The 19240-nt window shown below is 44.5% G+C and overlaps 1 protein-coding gene across 1 annotated transcript in view; it reads left to right on the top strand.

Annotated features, from left to right (window-relative positions):
• Positions 1-19240, top strand: part of dock3 (dedicator of cytokinesis 3) — a 1008697-nt gene that overhangs the window by 780743 nt on the left and 208714 nt on the right. The window contains exons 21-25 of the mRNA XM_067999007.1: positions 2093-2193; positions 3252-3333; positions 5629-5799; positions 6898-7090; positions 9623-9750. Coding sequence (XP_067855108.1) covers positions 2093-2193; positions 3252-3333; positions 5629-5799; positions 6898-7090; positions 9623-9750 — 675 coding nt within the window. The remainder of the gene's footprint in view (positions 1-2092; positions 2194-3251; positions 3334-5628; positions 5800-6897; positions 7091-9622; positions 9751-19240) is intronic.

Here is a 19240-nt window from a genome sequence, read left to right as displayed (position 1 = left end):
AAAGGATGGCACTTTTAAAGATAATGGAGGTATCTTTTTATAGAATTATAGTTCTCCCTTTCTCACTGTGTAGTTTTGATTGAATACAGATGCTATAAAGATATTTGCAACTTCTGTCTTACTCACTGTCTCCCCCCTCCTCCTCCTCTTCCCCCTACAGTATGACATGTGCTTGGAGTATACAGATACTTACAGATTTCTGGTCAAACGGCAAGCTCAATGTTTTTATTTATTTTCACACTGGCTGGATTATAGCCCATTGAGCCAACCATATCAACTATGGCTTCTCAACCAGATGGACACGGCTCAAATCTCAGATTGCCTTGTCGCTCAGATCCACTTGCCTTGGTTGGATAGGTTTTGTAAGCCCCAGGTTCACGTGTCGCTCAGATCTGCTTGCCTTTGCCAGGTGACATTTTCTCTCCACGCTGCCTCTAGCTTGAATCTACCTCCCTCATTTGGGATGTGCCTTTCATTTCTCTGATGAGTGGGCAGCCAGCCTTATGGAATGTGTGAATAAATCCTCTGAGTGACTGGCTTCAAACTGCTTGCATTCACCAGCCGGTGAACTTTGTCTCATTTAACCCTGTCAGCACACAACACAACACACACAGCCTACTCTTCTCCCCCCCTCCCCAAGTATTACTGAATTAAAAGTATGTTACAAGAATATTATTATAATGTACTGCACTCCACTGCCTCTGATTTGTCACGCTGCTTGTCTGACATATTGGATGAGCAGAAATTTCCTCCAATTAATCATTGGGAAAACCAAAGCCATTGTCTTTGGTCCCCGCCACAAACTCCATTCCCTCGCCACCGACTCCATCCTTCTCCCTGGTCACTGTCTAAGGCTGAACCAGACTGTTTGCAACCTTGCCGTCCTATTTGACCCTGAGCTGAGCTTCTGATTCCATATCCTCTCCATCACTGAGACCACCTACATCCACCACCGTAACATCCTCCCTTTCCGCCCCTGTCTCAGCTCCTTGGCTCCTGGTCCGGTAACGCCTCAATTTTAAAATTCTCATCCTTGTGATGAAATCCCTCCATGGCCTTGCCCCTCCCTATCTCTGTAACCTCCTCCAACCCTACAACCCTCCCACAACCTCTGCGCTCCTCCAATTCTGGCCTCTTGCGCATCCCCGATTTTCATTGGCAGCCGTGACTTCAGTTGCCTAGGCCCTAAGCTCTGGAATTCCCTATCTAAACCTGTCCACCTCTTCTCCTTTAAAATGCTCCTTAAAACCTACCTCTTTGACCAAGCTTTTGGTCACCTGTCCTAATATCTCCTTATGTGGCTCCATGTCAAATTTTGTTTGCTAACGCTCCTGTGAAGCACCTTGGGACGTTTTACTACGTTGAAGGTGCTATATAAATGCAAGTTGTTGTTGATGTTGTTGTTGTACTGACACTTATGACCTTGGTTGAGCCACTTTAAGATGTTGCTGCTCGTTGGTCCTCCAGACAGTTGCTGTCTTTCACAGTGCCGTGCAAGAAGCTGTATGCAGCTTTGCAATAACCAACTTGAAATCTTACCATCTTAATACCTTTGATTTTACTCTACGTCCACCAGCTACACTTGAAGTGGATTTGGACACTGGGAGTGGCACATTACAGCAGAGGAATATCTGATGGGAGGAGGGGACGGAGAGTTGAGTCTAGTCCTGCAGCGAGCATGTATCTTGTGGACTGAGTACACAGAGACACTGACCCCACTGTCCTGGAGATCTAGTTTCCCTTTTTTTCAGTCTACTTTGCATCTATTCCTCCCCCATACTCCCAAGTGGGTGAGAGACGTGAGGAGAGGACAGAGTAATTTCTATCAATTAAAAACAGAATATGCTGGAAGTACACGGCAGCTGTGTCAGTATCTGAGCAGAGAAAGTCAGGTTAATGTTTCTGGTCAGTGACCCTTCATCAGAACAGACCTGCTGCTTATCTTCATCATTTCTTGTTTTTCTTCAGACTGCCATCAGTCACGATTTTTCATTCTATCTCTACCATTCCTATAATGTGTGTTGCTAACGTTGCCATGCCATCTAGTGTATGCTGCAGCTAGTTATCGAAAAACTCTCACTTTATTTCCCAGGTGTTCGTAATAAATTTGCTGCGGGACAGCAAGTATTTTCATTTCCGACCTGTGATGGATACCTACATTCAGAAGCACTTCTCTGGTGCACTGGCATACAAGTAAGTCCAATTACCTGGTGGCTCAAGACTTGTTACTGTAACAGTTACTTCCAGTACCACACAGAGCTCTCTAATACCATAAGGTCATGTCTCCAAAGCTACATTTCTGGATACAATTTCTGTAAAATTCCATACAACTTTTTGTAAAGTTCTGTTCCACCAGAATAATCACTGGGATCAGTTTACTACGATGTAATATTTAACTCACCGAGAAAAACAATGCAGGGAGGCTGTGCAGTACATTTCAATTATCTACCAGCTACCCAGGACAATGATCTCCCTATGCCTGTACTAAGCTCTGTGATTCAGGCTTGTCACACAGCTGTAGCTAGTCTTTGATAATCCATTTACTTTACTACCTTGCCCCTCACAGTAAGAATGCAGTCAGACGAAACCCTGTGAAGGAATCAAAGTGCCACCAGAGGCCCCAAGTTCCCCTCCCTCGCCGCCCCAGGTCAAAGTGTCACCTGGTACCTCCAATTGCTGGATGGTAGAGATGGCAAAAGCTACCACCGTCGGCAGCATTTCAATCAGCCTTATCGTTCTGGGTCTGGTTGTGGTTGGGCTGACCTGCCAACATCACTGGCCTGTTTGGATCTGCCCTCAACTTTGGGGAGCATGCTGGCCAGACTGGTAGAGTCACAAATGTCTTTGCTGCAACTGCACGCTTCCAAGTCCTGCATGTGAACAGTTAACCAGTTGTTGCTGTACCCAAGTCCACAGAATAAAGAGGGGAAGAGTCAGCAGCAAGTGAACTGGATTGTATTACTGAACCATTTCCATGTAATATAAATGAGAGTTGTCAGGTTCAAGATGGGGATCTAAACTGTTGGGAATTGGGCTGTAAATCTAATTTTTTTAGGCCTATCAGTAGAATTGTGCCCCACGTTTTCTAATGTAAGTTTTATTTTTTCACACTCAAATCGTATGTCTATAATGTGTTCCATCTTGCTATTCTTGCGCGTCTGTTTTACTGCTCCCTGTGTGTACTAGTCCCAAATATTTGTTGATCGCAGGTATGTTTATATGTTTTATATATGCTCTGATTTTTTTTACAGGGAGCTAATCCGATGTCTGAAGTGGTACATGGATCGATCTGCAGAAGTTGTGAGACAAGACCACATTCAAGAGGCAATGAGGGTATGAAGCGCCACTTCTGTGGTAATCCCGACAAAATATAGAAATGAAACAAAAGTTAATCACGAGTTACTACTGCCGTGCAACCATATCAACCCCCTCCCTCTCCTCATTCACTCACACTCTGCGTCACAGTGAATTAGATTAATTGTGCCCGGTGCCCAGCTGGAAAATCACTGAAACGTAATCCATGAAAATGTGTTAATATGAAAACTCCACAGGTGGTGTATGATTCCTCACTGGTCCCTGCCCCATATAAACTGCTGTGCCCTAAGCACCTTCCCAGTCCTTCACTCTCAGCCATTCTGTGCTATGGGAATATTTTCCTTGATTTTTTTTTTTTCCCCTCATTTTTCCTCTTATCTTTTTCTGCATGTTACTGTTTTAAACAGTCACCACCTTCATCAGCAATTGTATAACTTTGTGTGTGGAGAGAACAGAATGCCAGAGGTTATATCATTGCAATGGTATCTCACACTGATAACTTGACACTGCATTTGATGTATTCCTGGATCATCATTTTGTTTCAAGTTTTCTGAATCCCTATCCTCCCCTACCTAATCATCAGGTTTCTAATCCCAATCCCACTCCTGGATTATCACTTTGTTCTAGGTTTCCACTTCGATTCACAAATCACCACTTGGCTTCTCGTTCCACGATTCTGTTGTTTACTTTCATTATTTCAAATTGAATTGGAGCTAATTCAGTGTTGCCTGCTGTGTGTGTTTTTTGTTTTGTCCTGTTAGTTTCCTAACAATCCACTGGGGAAATTACTTGAGATGCATTAAAATACAATTGCCAATTTTCCAAACTGAAGCCTGTGGAAAATAAACCCTTCATGGGTACTTTATAGACAACAACTTCTGTGGTTTCACTTTGCACAAAGCAGTACAGTTGTTTAATTGCAACATAAGTCTATATAATGACCAGCCTCACTCTGGAACAAAGTAGAGTGAGAGTTTCTAGAGGAGGGAGTTTCTCTCTGGAGCCAAGTCGGGCCTTAATTGCAGAATTACACTGCATTGGTTTAGCATCAGTGTGAAGTGGAATCCAGAAGGTGCTTCACACTGATAAACTTAGTGTAAACACACCCAAAGTCTCTGTGCTAGAGAGACCACTCTGGCGATGCATCCTCCACTCCCAGATCCAACATGGTGTTGGCTTTGCTTCCAGAACAGATGGTGTTTACAGTGGGCATTTTAGCCAGTTAAAGGTTTTCTGAAATACCAGTACTGAAAGCAGCTGCATTTTTACTGGGCTGTAAATGCTGGAGTTAAAATCAGTGCTGACCGTTACAATTTCTTCATTTACTAGTAATCCAATAATATGTTGTTTTGTAACATTATCATACAAATCGCAGCATTTATCTCAATACTGGCATTTACACTGTGTAAATTTCTTAGCAAAGTATAACAAGACTCTCATTGCAGTGCATCTATGGCTGGCTCCCCAGCCCTTGTTAATGAAGCTGCACTGCTTCAGAATGCAGACTTAATAAGATATGTGTCTGAGAGGCCAGGGTGGTGCAGTAGGTTCAGACACTGATCGTAGCCAGGGCAGAAGTGGGAGTGCTACAGTTTGCCTCAATGTCTTCAGATTCAGGAGGGAGAAATTCATTTAGGATTTTCACTGTTGATTACATCTAATGGTCTCTGCTGGAAAAGGTTCAGGTATGAGATTATGCCTGGTTGTGATGCCCTTCACAGTTGAATAACAATCTCTAGGCTCACACTTGAAGAAAGGACATTGAGTGAACTACTGGAAACTGGCTGTATCTCAGTGTCAGTCATTGCCTTCAGAAGAGGCAGGAGAAAAATTGATGGAAGAATAGGAACAATTCTTTTTTATTTGTTCATTGGATGTAGGTGACACTGGAAAGCCATTCCTAGTTTCCCTGAAGGCATTAACAGTCAACCACATGGTGTGGAATTGGAGTCACATATAAGCCAGACTGAGTAAGGAGTGGCAGGTTTCCTACCCTTTCGCGAAAGACAATAGTGAACCAGTCAGGTTTTTTACGATAATCAGGCAGCTTTCATGCTCATTTTCTGACTATTCAATTTCACAACTTGCCATGGTGGGATTTGAACTCACGACATCTGGGTTGCTCGTCCAGTACCATTACAACTGGGCAACCGTGTGACATAAGCCCTTGGGCCACTGTGGAGTCTTCTATTCAGTTGGCCATCTTTAAAACATTACCTGCAATGGGAAGAGTGTGGGGTCTTTCTGGATGGATGAGCTAAGACCATCTTTATTTGTATTTATCCTACAAACTTATGTTTCCTTTCTCCCCAGGCCTTGGAGTATTTGTTCAAATTTATTGTGCAGTCACGGATCTTGTATTCAAGAGCAACAGGTGGGATAGAAGAGGAGCAGTTTCGTGCCAGTATTCAGGAGCTCTTTCAGTCCATCCGCTTTGTCCTGAGTTTGGATAGCAGGAGCTCTGAGACCCTCATCTTCACACAGGTTAGTCCAGTAACTTGCAGCACGTCCTCAGTGGGCCAGGCACGACAAGATAACAGGCACCTACATCAGTATTAACAGTAACAATGCAGAGTACAGTGACTTAAGACCCCTGGTCTTTCACCTCTCAGGCTTTAGTTTAAAGCCAGCCCAGACTGATGGGACTAAAGTCTCCCCTGTCTGCTGGATGTAAGGGTCCCATGTAAAATGAGAACAGTAGCCTCAACCCAGCTCCTCATGCATATGGGCAAAACTGCCCATAACTGGCAACCTCAATCAGTCCACAGGATGGCAGATATAAGAAAATGTGGCACTAGTGTATGAGGGTAGCTCTCTAAGGTTATGGCTGAGACACACTGGGGCAGAATAGGGGTATCTTTACTGTGCTTCTAACTTTGCTGTTCCTGATCCTCAGCTTGATGTTACGCTAGGTGCCAGAAATTGCAGGTTCCAATCCATGGCTCTAAAATGGCTCACCTTGACGGGCACAAAATTCACCAAAAAAAGTAAAGTGAAATGTTGTTCTGATTCTAGTAACCAAGGGTGATGGCCACCTCCTCTGCCTCCAGCCTGATTGTTTTCAGATCATATCATGAACTACTTTTTATGTCCATGCTGGATGGGTTCAATTGAACAGACTAGAATAATTTTCATTGTAACTCAGTGTTAGGAGGTGTGTGAATATGACCTGGGTTAATTCTCATTGTAACTCAGTGCTAGGAGGCCTTTGAGTGTGACCTGGGGTAACTCTCACTGTAACTCAGTGCTAGGAGGTCTGTGAGTGTGACCTGATATAACTCGCACTGTAACTCAGTACTTAGGAGTCTGAGCTTTTTCAAAACTTCCATGTTCAAATAATTTCATTCCTGGCCTCATGCCATTCAAGTAAGTATTTTATGTTGATGGTGTTCCTGAGAGTGTATAATGGCGAGTTGGGAGTGTTTTCTTGTGTACCTTGGAATGATACCCTGAGCTGTGCTGTTCAGGATATTTGCATGCTATATGGGTAGATGCTTCCATTTACTCTGACATTGCCAGCTGTGCCATGGATTATATATTGATGAACCGAGCAGCTTTTTAATGCTATTGTGTCTGCTGTAGGCGGCTCTTCTCAACTCCTTCCCAGCGATCTTTGACGAGCTGCTGCAGATGTTTACAGTGCAGGAGGTGGCAGAGTTTGTGAGGGGGACACTGGGCAGCATGCCCAGCACGGTGCACATTGGCCAGTCTATGGACGTAGTCAAGCTGCAATCCATCGCACGGACAGTAGACAGCCGTCTCTTTTCATATCCAGGTAAGAGAAGGGAGTACGCAGGCACGGTCCAGATATGGCCATCTCTCCTAGTGAGGGACATCTAGAGATGGCACTAAATAATAAGAGATTTTTTGTTCAAATTAACTTTTTAAAAAGTTTAGAGACAGATACGTATTTTTCTGGGCTGGTGTGTTTGTTTCTGTGCTGAAGATTCTATTTATTTTGTTGTTCTATAGTTGGGTCGAATGGCCTGTTTCTGTGCTATAAATTTTATGTTATTCTGTCGTTGGGCCGAATGGCCTGTTTCTGTGCTGTAAATTTTATGTTATTCTGTCGTTGGGCCGAATGGCCTGTTTCTGTGCTGTAAATTTTATGTTATTCTGTCGTTGGGCCGAATGGCCTGTTTCTGTGCTGTAGATCCCCAGAGGGATCTGTTGGTACAGATACTCAAATCACTAAAAGTAGCGACGCAGGTAAATAAGGCCATTAAAAATAAAGAAAACCCAAGCACTGGGGTTCATTTCTGGAGGGATAGAATTGAAAAGCAGAGAAGTTATGTTAAACTTGTATAGAACCTTCGTTACACCACACTTGGAGTACTGTGCACAGTTCTGGTCTCTATATTCTAAAAAGGATATAGAGGCATTGGAGGAGGTGAAAAGAAGATTTACTAGGATGATACCAGAACTGAGAGGTTATACCTATCAGGAAAGATTGAACAGGCTGGGCTCTTTTCTCTAGAAAAGAGAAGGCTGAGGGGTGACCTGATAGAGGTCTTTAAGATTATGAAAGGGTTTGATAGGGTAGACATAGAGAAAATGTTTCCAGTTGCGGAGGAGACCAGAACTAGGGGCCATAAATATAAGATAGTCACTAATAAATCCAATAGTGGATTCAGGAGAAACTTCTTCACCCAGAGAGTAGTTAGAATGTGGGACTTGCTACCACAAGGAATAGTTGAGGCGACTAGCATAAATGCATTTAAGGGACAGTTAAACACATGAGGGAGAAAGGAATAGAAGGCTGTGCTGATAGGGTGAGATGAAATAGGGAGGGAGGAAGCTCGTGTGGAGCATAAACATCGGCATCGATCTGTTAGGCAGAACAGCCTGTTTTTGTGCTGTATGTTCTGTATACTTATCAGGAAAGACTAAACAGGCTGGGGCTCTTTTCTCTAGAAAAGAAAAGGCTGTGGGGTGACCTGATAGAGGTCTTTAAGATAATGAAGGGGTTTGATACAGTAGACGTAGAGAAGATGTTGCCACTTGTGGGGGAATCCAAAACTAGAGGTCATCAATATAAAATAGTTACTAATAAATCCAATAGGGAATTCAGGAGAAACTTCTTTACCCAAAGGATGGTAAGGATGTGGAGCTTTCTATCACAAGGAGCAGTTGAAGCAAATAGCACAGATACATTTAAGGGATTGCTAGATAAGCACACGAAGGAGAAAGGAATAGAAGGGTATCCAGATAGGGGTAAATAAAGGAAGGAGGAGGCTCGTGTGGAGCATAAACGCCAGCATAGACCAGTTGGGCCAAATGGCCTGTTTCTGAGCTGTAGACTCAATGTAACAATGTATGTTACTCTCTAGTTCAGCTGAATGGCCTGTTTTTAGAATCCTGTAGATTCTATGTACTCTGGTTGCAGGTGGGTATATAAGATTTATTATACCTGTGCATGTGCTGAGGCAGTGCATTTTTAGCAGTTGTGGCAATTTCTTTGGTCTTAGTCCCCGCTGTCTCAAGTCCTCTGAAATGATTGTCAGTGCCTCCATGTGAGTGTGATGTTTAACACACTTCTTTGAGCAGGACCTCAGAGATCTGAGGCCCCAGGTTCAGGAGCCTTCACTCCCCACTGTTCGATTCCACATTCACCTCTGACTGCTCTGGTACAGATAGTTTACTTTAGCTGCTCTGGTGACATCATTAAACTTGCTGCACAGCAAAAGGGTCCTACAGTATAAGGAGGTGGCACTCACTGCCACAGCCATCTCCCTCCATAAAGTGCGCACCATGTTCTTGGCAGGTCCCTGGTCTATGACCCCAAACAGACCACCCACTCCTGCTCTGTATCTGCATTGCAAGGATATGCAGATCTGATTCCTTGAAGTTTGGTGCTCGTTTCTTCGATTTGGCTGCCCTCCTTCTTGCCTGCTCCCTCCAGTGCTGTTATTGTCCCTTTAAACAGCAGCTTATGTCATATTGCTGCACTAGGTCTCTATCTCTCCTCCAGGTATTTTCTGCCACCCACTCTCAGTATTTAACTTAGCTGATCCCACATCTTACAGCCGCCTCAGTGCGGCAATCTGCAGGCGGGCAGAGGTTCAGCTTTGCCTCAGTTCCAATGGCGCTGTCCGAGTTTCAGGCCCACAGCCTCTGTGCAATATACAGCTATCCAGAGTATTATGGATGTGTACCCTTTTAAATTTTTGCCTTGCATGCTTTTTTTTTTACAAAACATTGTCTATAAAATGGCAGGGACTAGGGTATCTGTTTTGACAGCTGTGTGTGTTCATGTTGAAGTACTGCACAGTAGAAGTGTGGCTCATTGCAGTGTTTCTTTTCACAGACTCCCGCCGGATCCTGCTGCCTGTCGTTCTCCATCACATTCATTTGCACCTGCGGCAGCAGAAGGAGCTGCTCATCTGCTCTGGGATCCTCAGCAGCATCTTTTCCATCATGAAGACGAGCTCCCTGGTATGCTTCTGTCCTACTTTTTAGAGTGCTGGCAGTGGGGTATTTTCATAGAGAACCTCTTGTTGTCTCAAATCAGGCCAGTTTTCAGTGAATCGCTCTTTCTTTCAGCTAGTTTTTATATGGAATGTCTTTCCTTCGCCCTCTCAGCAACTCTTCAAGAATATTCTCTCCCGGTTTCATTTAGAGACTTTTGTTTTTTTCCCTTTAAATGCATCTTGTTTATTTTAGAGGTTGAAAAGAAAACTGCAAGTGCTGGCAATCTGACATTATAAACAACATTCTGTAGATGCACCACAGGTCGGTCAGCATCTGAAAGGCAAAGATTCGAGGTGTTCTGATGAAAGGTCTCGCCATTACTTTTAACACCTGTCTTTCTCTTTCAGACACTGTGTATTTCTGGCATTTTCTGTTTTCATTTTATTTATCTATGTTCTCCACTTCACCTCTTCCTCTCCAGATCACCTGGTGCCACACCCTATACCCCAACCAAGAGGGCAAGGAGGCAGCCAGTCCCCAGGGTACTGCAAGTGGCACTCTGTAAACAGCTATTAGAAGATGCGTGAGAGCGGCCTAGGGGGTGTCTTACTCTGTGGGGACTCCTAGCTTCTGCTCTGCACATCCCTTCCTAACACATGGTCCACTAAAACATAGCCAAATAGGGAACTCTTTCTCTCTGGAATCACAAAGATGAATGTGCATCCCACCTGCCGGGCACTGCCCATAAAGGGCTCTCCTTTTTTCTTTCCATCTCCACAGCTGCCAACATTTCAATACACACAAAACCTCTCCTCTCTACTTCCAAAGCTTCTCTTCACAGAATTTCTGCTCTCTCTTGTTGTCCTCACTGCTGTCTTTATCCTTTCCCATCTCTTATGCCTCATTTATCCCTGTCTCGAGACCCATTTTGCATTTTGTTTGAACATTAGAATGATGTTAGACTGGCTGTTATTAAATTCTAAACAAGTTATCCACCATTCCTACTGGAGATGTATGTCAATAGGTCGGGGTCAGGAGGACCTCAGATGGGCCAAATTCCAACCAGATTTATTATTTCACCATCTGCATCTCAGTCCAAAACCCTACAGTTTGGGCCTAATTCTTAGATACTAGGTCATTACTCCCGACAGCCTCTCCACATAGATAAGGAATACCTGGACAATTTTGTAATTAGTTGTACTAATATTCACATGGGTGAGGATGACCACTTACAAGACATATGACAGGATTCAGGATATCATAAAGTAATCAAAATATCATAAAATAGAAAGTGCCAGAATCATAGAAAGGTTACAGCACTGAAGGAGGCCATTCAGCCCGTCGAGTCCGTGCATGCTCTATGCAAGAGCAATCCAGCTAGTCCCACCCCCCCGCCATATCCCCGTAGCCCTGCAAATATTTTCCTTTCAAGTACTTATCCAGTTCACTTTTGAAGGCCATGATTGAAGGTGGTGCCTCCACCACCCTCTTTGGCAGTGCATTCCAGATCCTAACCACTCGTTGCGTAAAAAAGCTTTTCCTCATGTCACCTTTGGTTCTTTTGCCAATCACCTTAAATCTATGTCCTCTGGTTCTTGACCTTTCTGCCAATAGGAACAGTTTCTCTCTATCTGCTCTGTCTAGACTCTTCATGATTTTGAATACTCAATCAAATCTCCTCGCAACCGTCTCTGTTCCAGGAGAACAACCCCAGCTTCTCCAGTCTATCCAAGTAACTGAAGTCCCTCATCCCTGGAATCATTTTAGTAAATCTCTCCTGCACCCTCTCTAAGGCCTTCTCATCTTTCCTAAAGTGCGGTGCCCAGAACTGGACACAATATTGCAATTGTGGCCGAACCAGTGTTTTATAAAGGTTCATCACAACTTCCTTGCTTTTGTACTCTATGCCTCTATTTATAAAGCCCAGGATCCCGTATGCTTTTTTAACCACTTTCTCAACATGCCCTGCCACCTGCAACAATTTGTGTACATATACCCCCAGATCTCTCTGTTCCTGTACCCCTTTTAGAATTGTGCCCTTTAGTTTATATTGCCTCTCCTCATTCTTCCTACCGAAATGTACCACTTTGCATTTTTCTGCGTTAAATTTCATCTGCCACTTGTCTGCCCATTCCACCAGCCTGTCTATATCCTCTTGAAGTCTATCACTATCCTCCTCACTGTTTACTACACTTCCAAGTTTTGTGTCATCTGCAAATTTGGAAATTGTGCCCTGTACACTCAAGTCCAAGTCATTAATATATATCAAGAAAAGTAGTGGTCCTAGTATCAACCCCTGGGGAGCACCACTGTGCACCTCCCTCCAGTCCAAAAATCAACCGTTCACCATTACTCTCTGCTTCCTGTTCCTTAGCCAATTCTGTATCCATGCTGCTGCTGCCCCCTTTTATTCCATTGGCTTCAATCTTGATGACAGGCCTATAATGCGGCACTTTATCAAACGCCTTTTGAAAGCCCATATACACCACATCGACTGCATTGCCCTCATTAACTCTGTTTGTTAACTCATCAAAAAACTCTTATCAGGTTAGTTAAACACGATTTGCCTTGAATAAATCAGTGCTGGCTTTCCCTAATCAATCCACACTTATCCAAGTGACTGCTAATTCTGTCCCAGATAATCGTTTCTAAAAATTTCTCTACCACCAAGGTTAAACTGACAGGCCTATAGTTGCTGGGTTTATCCTTACACCCTTTTTTGAACAAGGATGTAACATTTGCAGTTCTCCAGTCCTCTGGCACCACCCCCATATCTAAGGAGGATTGGTAGATTATGGCCAGTACCTTCGCAATTTCCACCCTTACTTCCCTCAGCAACCTAGGATGCATCCCATCCGGAAGAGGTGACTAATCTACTTTAAGTACAGCTAGCCTTTCTAGTACCTCCTTTTTATCAATTTTTAGCCTATCCAGTATCTCAACTACATCTCCCTTTCCTGAGACTCTGTAATCTTTTTTATTTAGCAGGAGAGGGTGAAATTGCTCTATATTTTCTCCCTCTGTGTTCATTTCAGGCTCCCCATCCCCTGACTGAGAAGTGGGCACAGAGCCTACTCCCAGGACTGTTCTTCAAATGGCTCCATGAAGTCTTGGGATGACTCACCCTCCAATTTTTTTAACCCACTCTCTTTGAAGAGTACTTGGTCTCCTCCTGATATCATGGTCGAGATCAAGAAGCCAATGCACTTGAATTGTGGGTACACATCTTGGAGCAGCAGTGCAAAGTATCATAATGGGACCTTTGCAGTCCAACCTTAGGATTTGGTCACTAGGTTCAGTCTGTCTGAATATGGTACCAGCTCCAAACTGACAATAGGGAGCCTCTTTGTAAATCTCTATTGCAACTAAGGTTGTAAGTCAGAGTGTGATGATCTATACACAGGAAAAGGTGCTGTCCCATCAGTAGACCTAGAAGTGACCAGTGAATTGCCAGTGCAGAATTCTGGCCAGCATTTAGCTGAACTTTCATGGAAATCAGAGCAGTCCAAAATGTGCTCCAGATAGCTTCAGACCAGTCAAATGCACGTAATGGATGTGTACCGGTTAATGTCTACTGCAATAGACCTATTAAGGGCAATTTTGCTTTACATGGTTCCCATTAATAAAATAGCATCAGATAGACTAAAGCTGATGGATCAATGGCATGACATCTGTGTACTGCAATATTTTTAGTAAGCGCTGGGTCCTTTCTCACAGTTTTCCACAGGATGAGTCCTGATCTCAGTTAGGCTATCTGGGGAAACCCCAAGCCCCTTGCCCTTAAGGAAGGAGAAAAAATGAGAAGAGGGACAACCCCATTTATACTTTGCCTATGACAGGTTGAAGAGACATTGACAGAGGCCTGTGAGTAGGGTGGCTGTCCATCCTCTTGTACAGGAATGGTACATAGCACAAAAGGATAGAAAGATTGAATAAAACTCTAGTTTAAATTTAATGTTGAATAAGATTTGGTTTTACCAGAATTAATCTCAATTGCAATAGTTTTGTTTTAAAATGTGAAATCTAGGTGAAGGGTTAAGAGCTACAGTGAGAGGCACCAACAAAGTGGAAAAGAGTAGGAGAGAGGATGAGGTCAATCAGAAAGTATTAGCGATTAGGCTTCATCAAGCTCAGGTTTTAAGAGCCCATAAAAGAGAAAGCTGAAGGACTTCAGGAGTTCCACAGTTTAGTGGTCCTAAGAAAGAATGAATTAGATTAGGAGACTGTGTGGTAACTCTTGACTGAATTTCAACATAATCGTATATGAAGAGAATAAAAGCAAAATACTGTGGATGCTGGAAATGTGAAATAAAAACAGAAAATGCTGGAAACACAACAACAACAACAACAACAACAACAACATGCATGTCAGAACTGGAAGATATTTGAGATTTAACAGTTTTTAAGCAAGTGTAGAGTCAGGGAAAGGGGAGGGGGAGGAAAGAACAAAAGGGAAGATCTGTGATTGGCGGGAGTGATTAAGTGAAAAAAATGGTGCAAAGCAAAGAGGGTGGTAATGGGTCAAGTAAAGAAACAAAACATGGGTCTAGAGGAGGTGTAAATGGCAACATCAGAACCATTACCAGGAACTGCTGTCCGGAAAAATGTGAGCAGTGGTTATGATCTGAAGTTATTGAATTCAATGTTGAGTCCGGAAGGTTGTAAGTGCATAATCGAAAGATGAGGTGCTGTTCCTCGAGCTTCATTGGACCAGCGTAGGAGGCCGAGGTCAGAGTGGGAGTGGGACAGAGAATTAAAATGGCTAACGACTAGAAGCTCAGGGCCACGCTTGCAGACTGAATGGAGGAGTTCAGCAAAGCGATCACCCAATCTGCGTTTGGCCTCCCAAATGTAGAGGAGACCGCATCGTGAGCAGCGAATACAATATACTAAATTGAAAGAAGAACAAGTAAATCGCTGTTTCACCTGGAAGTTGTGTTTGGGACCCTGGACGGTGGGAAGGGAGGAGGTGAAAGAGCAGGTGTTGCATCTCCTGCACTTGCACAGGAAGGCGTCGTGGGAAGGGGAGCGTGTGTTGAGGGTGATGGAAGAGTGGACTGGGGTGTTGCAGAGGTAACGGTCCCTTCGGAATGCTGAAAGGGGAAGATGTGTTTCGTGGTGGCATCGCAATTAAGGTGGCAGAATGTGGAGGTTGGTGGGGTGGAAGGTGAGGACAGGGGGGACCCTATCGTGGTTCTGGGAGAGTGGGGAAGGGGTGAGGGCAGAAGTGCGGGAAATGGGACGGACACGGTCGAAGGCCCTGTCAACTACAGTGGAGGGGAATCCTCGGTGGAGGAAAAGGGAAGACATATCAGTGGAAGGCGGCACCGTCAGAACGGATGAGACGGAGAAACTGGGAGAAGGGAGTAGAGTCTTTTCATAAAGCAGGTTGGGAGGAAGTGTAATCAAGGTAGCTGTGGGAATTGGTGGGCCAATAGTAGATACTGGTTCACAGCATATTCCCAGAAATGGAAATAGAGAAGTCGAGGATGGGGAAGAGTCAGAGATGGACCATGTGAAGGTGAGGGAAAGTGGAAATTGGAAACAAAGTTGATGAAATTTTCCAAATCAGGATGAGAACAGGAAGCGGCACCGATACAGACATCAATGGTGCTGGAAGAAGAGGTAAGGGAGGGGACCCGAGTAGGACTGGAACAAAGAATGTTCCACGTATCCAACAAAAAGGCAGGCATAGCTGGGACCCATACGGGTTCCCATGGTAACACCATTTATTTGGAGGAAGTGAGTGGAGTCAAAGGTGAAGTTGTTCAACGTAAGAACAAGTTCAGTCAGGCGCAGGAGGGTGGTGGTGGATCGGGACTGTTTGGGCCTCCATTCAAGGACGAAGCGGAGGGCCCACAGGCCGTCATGGTGGGGGTTAGAGGTGTAGAGGGACTGGACATCCATGGTGAAAAGGAGACGGATAGGGCCAGGAAACTGGAAACTGTTAAAGTGGCGGAGAGTGTCGGAAGAGTCGTGGATGTTGGTCAGAAGATACTGGACAAGGAGAGAAAAAATAGAGCTGAAATGGGAAGGGCAATCCTCTTTGTGGACCTTGGGAAGGAAGTAGAAGCGGGCTATGCGGGGTTGGGCTCTATGAGGTTGGTGGCCTTGGGGGGGAAGATCAGGACAAGATGAGGTCAGTGACGGTCTGGAAAATGATGGCTTGATGTTCGGTGGTGGGGTCATCGCCACGGGGGAGGTAGGTGGAGGTGTTGGAGAGTTGGTGTTCAGCCTCCACAAGGTAGAGGTCTGTTTGCCAAACAAAAAATGGAGTTTCATTTGAGATCAGAGGAGATGTAGGAGTTCCATTTGAGATCAGAGGAGATGGTCCGGCCATAAATTTCAATTGGTGAAGGACTAAGAAAAGAACCATCGAAGGTAAGAGTTGGGACGTTATAGTTCTTTCTCAATGCCTTTTTCTTCAATATACGGCTTGACAGCAGTTTGTGTAAGCAGTCCATATCTCCTACGAATTGAAACCTGCATCTTCATCCTCTGCCTCAATGAGTTAACAATGCCCAAGTCCAACATTTAATTGAAGTACTCAAAGCCTGCACACCAGAACTGGCTGACCACCACCCCCCCCCCCACTCCCCGCCCAGGCAAGCTAGTACAGTGCATCTATGACACTAGCATCTACCCAACAATGTGGACAATTGCCCAGATATGCCCTATACACAAAAAATAGGACAAATCTAACCCAGCCAATCATCACCCTATCAGATTTCTCACAATCATCAGCAAAGTGATAAAAGGAGTGGTCAATAGTGCCATCAAGCAACACCTACTCACCAATAACTGGCTCGCCAATGATCAGTTTGGATTCTGCCAGAATCGTTCAGCTCCAGACCTTGATGCAGCCTTGATCAAGACATGAACACAAGCGCTGAATACCAAAGGAGAGGTGAAAGTAGCTGTCCTCAGCATCAAGGCAGCATTGGACCAAGTGTGGTACCAAGGAATCCTAGCAAAACTGAGGTCAATGGCAAAACTCTCCAGTGGCTGGAGTCATACCTGACAAGTAAAAGTCCATGGGCTCCAAGGGAAAGTGGCAAGTTGGATCCAAATTTGGCTTTGTGGCAGGAAGCAAAGGGTAATGGTCAACGGGTGCTTTTGTGACTGGAAGGCTGTTTCCAGTGGGGTTGCGCAGGGCACTGTACTGGGTCTCTTGCTTTTTGTGGTATATATTAATGATTCAGACTTAAATGTAGGAGGCATGATTAAGAAGTTTGCAAATGATACAAAAATTGTCCGTGTGGTTGATAGTGAGGAGGAAAGCTGTAGACTGCAGGAAGATATCAATGGACTGGTCAGGTGGGCAGAAAAGTGGCAAATGGAATTAAATCCGGAGAAGTATGAGGTAAAGCATTTGGGGAGGGCAAACAAGGCAAAGGAATACACAATAAATGGGAGGATGCTGAGAGGTGTAGAGGAAGAGAGGGACCTTGGAGTGCATGTCCACAGATCCCTGAAGGTAGCAGGACAGGTGGATAAGGTGGTTAAGAAAGCATACGGGATACTTTCCTTTATTAGCCTAGGCATAGAATATAAGAGCAGGGAGGTTATGCTAGAACTGTATAAAACACTAGTTAGGCCACAGCTTGAGTACTGTGTACAGTTCTGGTCACCACATTACAGGAAAGTTGTGATTGCACTAGAGAGGGTACAGAGGGGATTTACGAGGATGTTGCCAGGACTGGAGAATTTTAGCTATGAGGAAAGATTGAATAGGCTGGGGTTGTTTTCTTTGGAACAGAGGAGACTGAGGGGTGATTTAATTGAGGTGTATAAAATCATGAAGGGCCTAGATAGGGTGATTAGGAAGGACTTATTTCCCTTAGCAGAGAGGTCAATAACCAGGGGGCATAGATTTCAAGTGATTGGTAAAAGGATTAGAGGGGAGCTGAGGAGAAATGTTTCCACCCAGATAGTGGTAGGGGTCTGGAACTCACTGCCTGAAAGGGTGATAGGGGCAGAGACCTTCATCGCATTTAATAAGTTCTTTGATGTGCACTTGAAATGCCATCACCTACAAGGCTACGAACCAAGTGCTGGAAAATGGGATTAAGCTGGATAGCTCTTTTTCGGCCGGCACAGACACGATGGGCCGAATTGTGCTGTAAATTTCTGTGATTCTATGACACAGAGGAAGATGTTTGTACTTGTTGGAGACCAGTCATCACAGCCACAGGGCACCACTGCCAGAGTTCCTCAGGGCAGTGTTGACCGGAGGTCACCGGTTACGGTTATTGGCTTAGTACAAAGAGGAGGAGAGTCAATTCTCTCTTAACTCTCAATTTGCTTTATTCACATAGTTAGATTATATACATATAGCTTATACGTCTAGTTAGATATAGACATGCAGTTTGCACCAGGTTATACAGTTTTATATCTAAACTAGGATCTAAACGCACACCCACTAGGTCTCTCTGACACTCCCTGAGTGGTCACAGAATATAAAGGCTAATACCCAAAAAGGAGAGCTGACGCTGGCCAGGCGTTCCGTTCTCTCTCTCTTTCGACATCGTCGCTACGTCCCTACGTCCCTGACGTAGGTTCTTCCACTTCCTGATGGTTGGTCGGCTTGCTCGCCTACTCCGTGTCTTCTCCTCATTGGCTCTGTCCCAAGGACTTAGGTAGCATTACCTCATTACTCCGTTTCTAAATAAGGACTTGTGTCTTATCACATCTCCTTTGTCTTTCACAAAACTTAGCTAATTTAAACCGGTTCAGGCCAGCGATTGAACTCAGGTTACTTCAGTTCAAAAGTTGCTTTTGCCTGTGTGTCAGCAGTTTGGAATACACTCAGTAGTTTCTGCATCCCCTGGCCAACAGCAGTGTCCTTGAACCAACTATCTTTAGCTGCTTAATCAATGACCTCCCCTGCATCATAAGGTCAGGAGTAGGGCTATTTGCTGACCGTTCCACAGTGTTAAGCTTTATTCACAACTCCAATAATTGAGTAGCCCATGCCAGCCTACACAAGAACCTAGACAACATCAAGCTTGGGCTGACTAGTGCCAAGTAACATTGGCATCACATAAATGCCAGGCAATGACCATTCCCAACAAGAAAAACGCAACCACCTCCCCTTGACCATTTTCCCAAAGGCCAACCGTTAACATGCTGGGGGTCGCCATTGACCAGAAACGTAACTGGATCAGCCATATCAATACTGTCGCCGTGAGCAGGACAGAGGCTGGGTACTTTGCAATAATTGGCTTACCTTCTGATACCTCAATGTCTTTCCACCATCTACAAGGCTCAAGTCAGGAGTGTGATGGAATACTTATCACTTGCCTGAATGGATGCAGCTTCAACAACACTCATGAAGCTCAACACCATCCAGGACAAAGCAGCCTGCTTGATTGATGCCCCCTGCAACAGAACTCAATGGCCCAGAATTTGCTGTCAAAATAACGGTGAGGCTAATGGCGCTCATCGTTATTTATGCGCAATTCGCACAGCAACTTCAGGCGAGAGTAAATGCGGAAATCCAAGAGATGCTGTC

Source organism: Heptranchias perlo, chromosome 17 (genome assembly GCF_035084215.1).
Source record: "Heptranchias perlo isolate sHepPer1 chromosome 17, sHepPer1.hap1, whole genome shotgun sequence".
In the NCBI taxonomy this organism is placed as follows: Eukaryota; Metazoa; Chordata; class Chondrichthyes; order Hexanchiformes; family Hexanchidae; genus Heptranchias; species Heptranchias perlo.
Note: the sequence above shows the minus strand (reverse complement) of the source record. Positions and strands in the feature narration are given on the sequence as shown.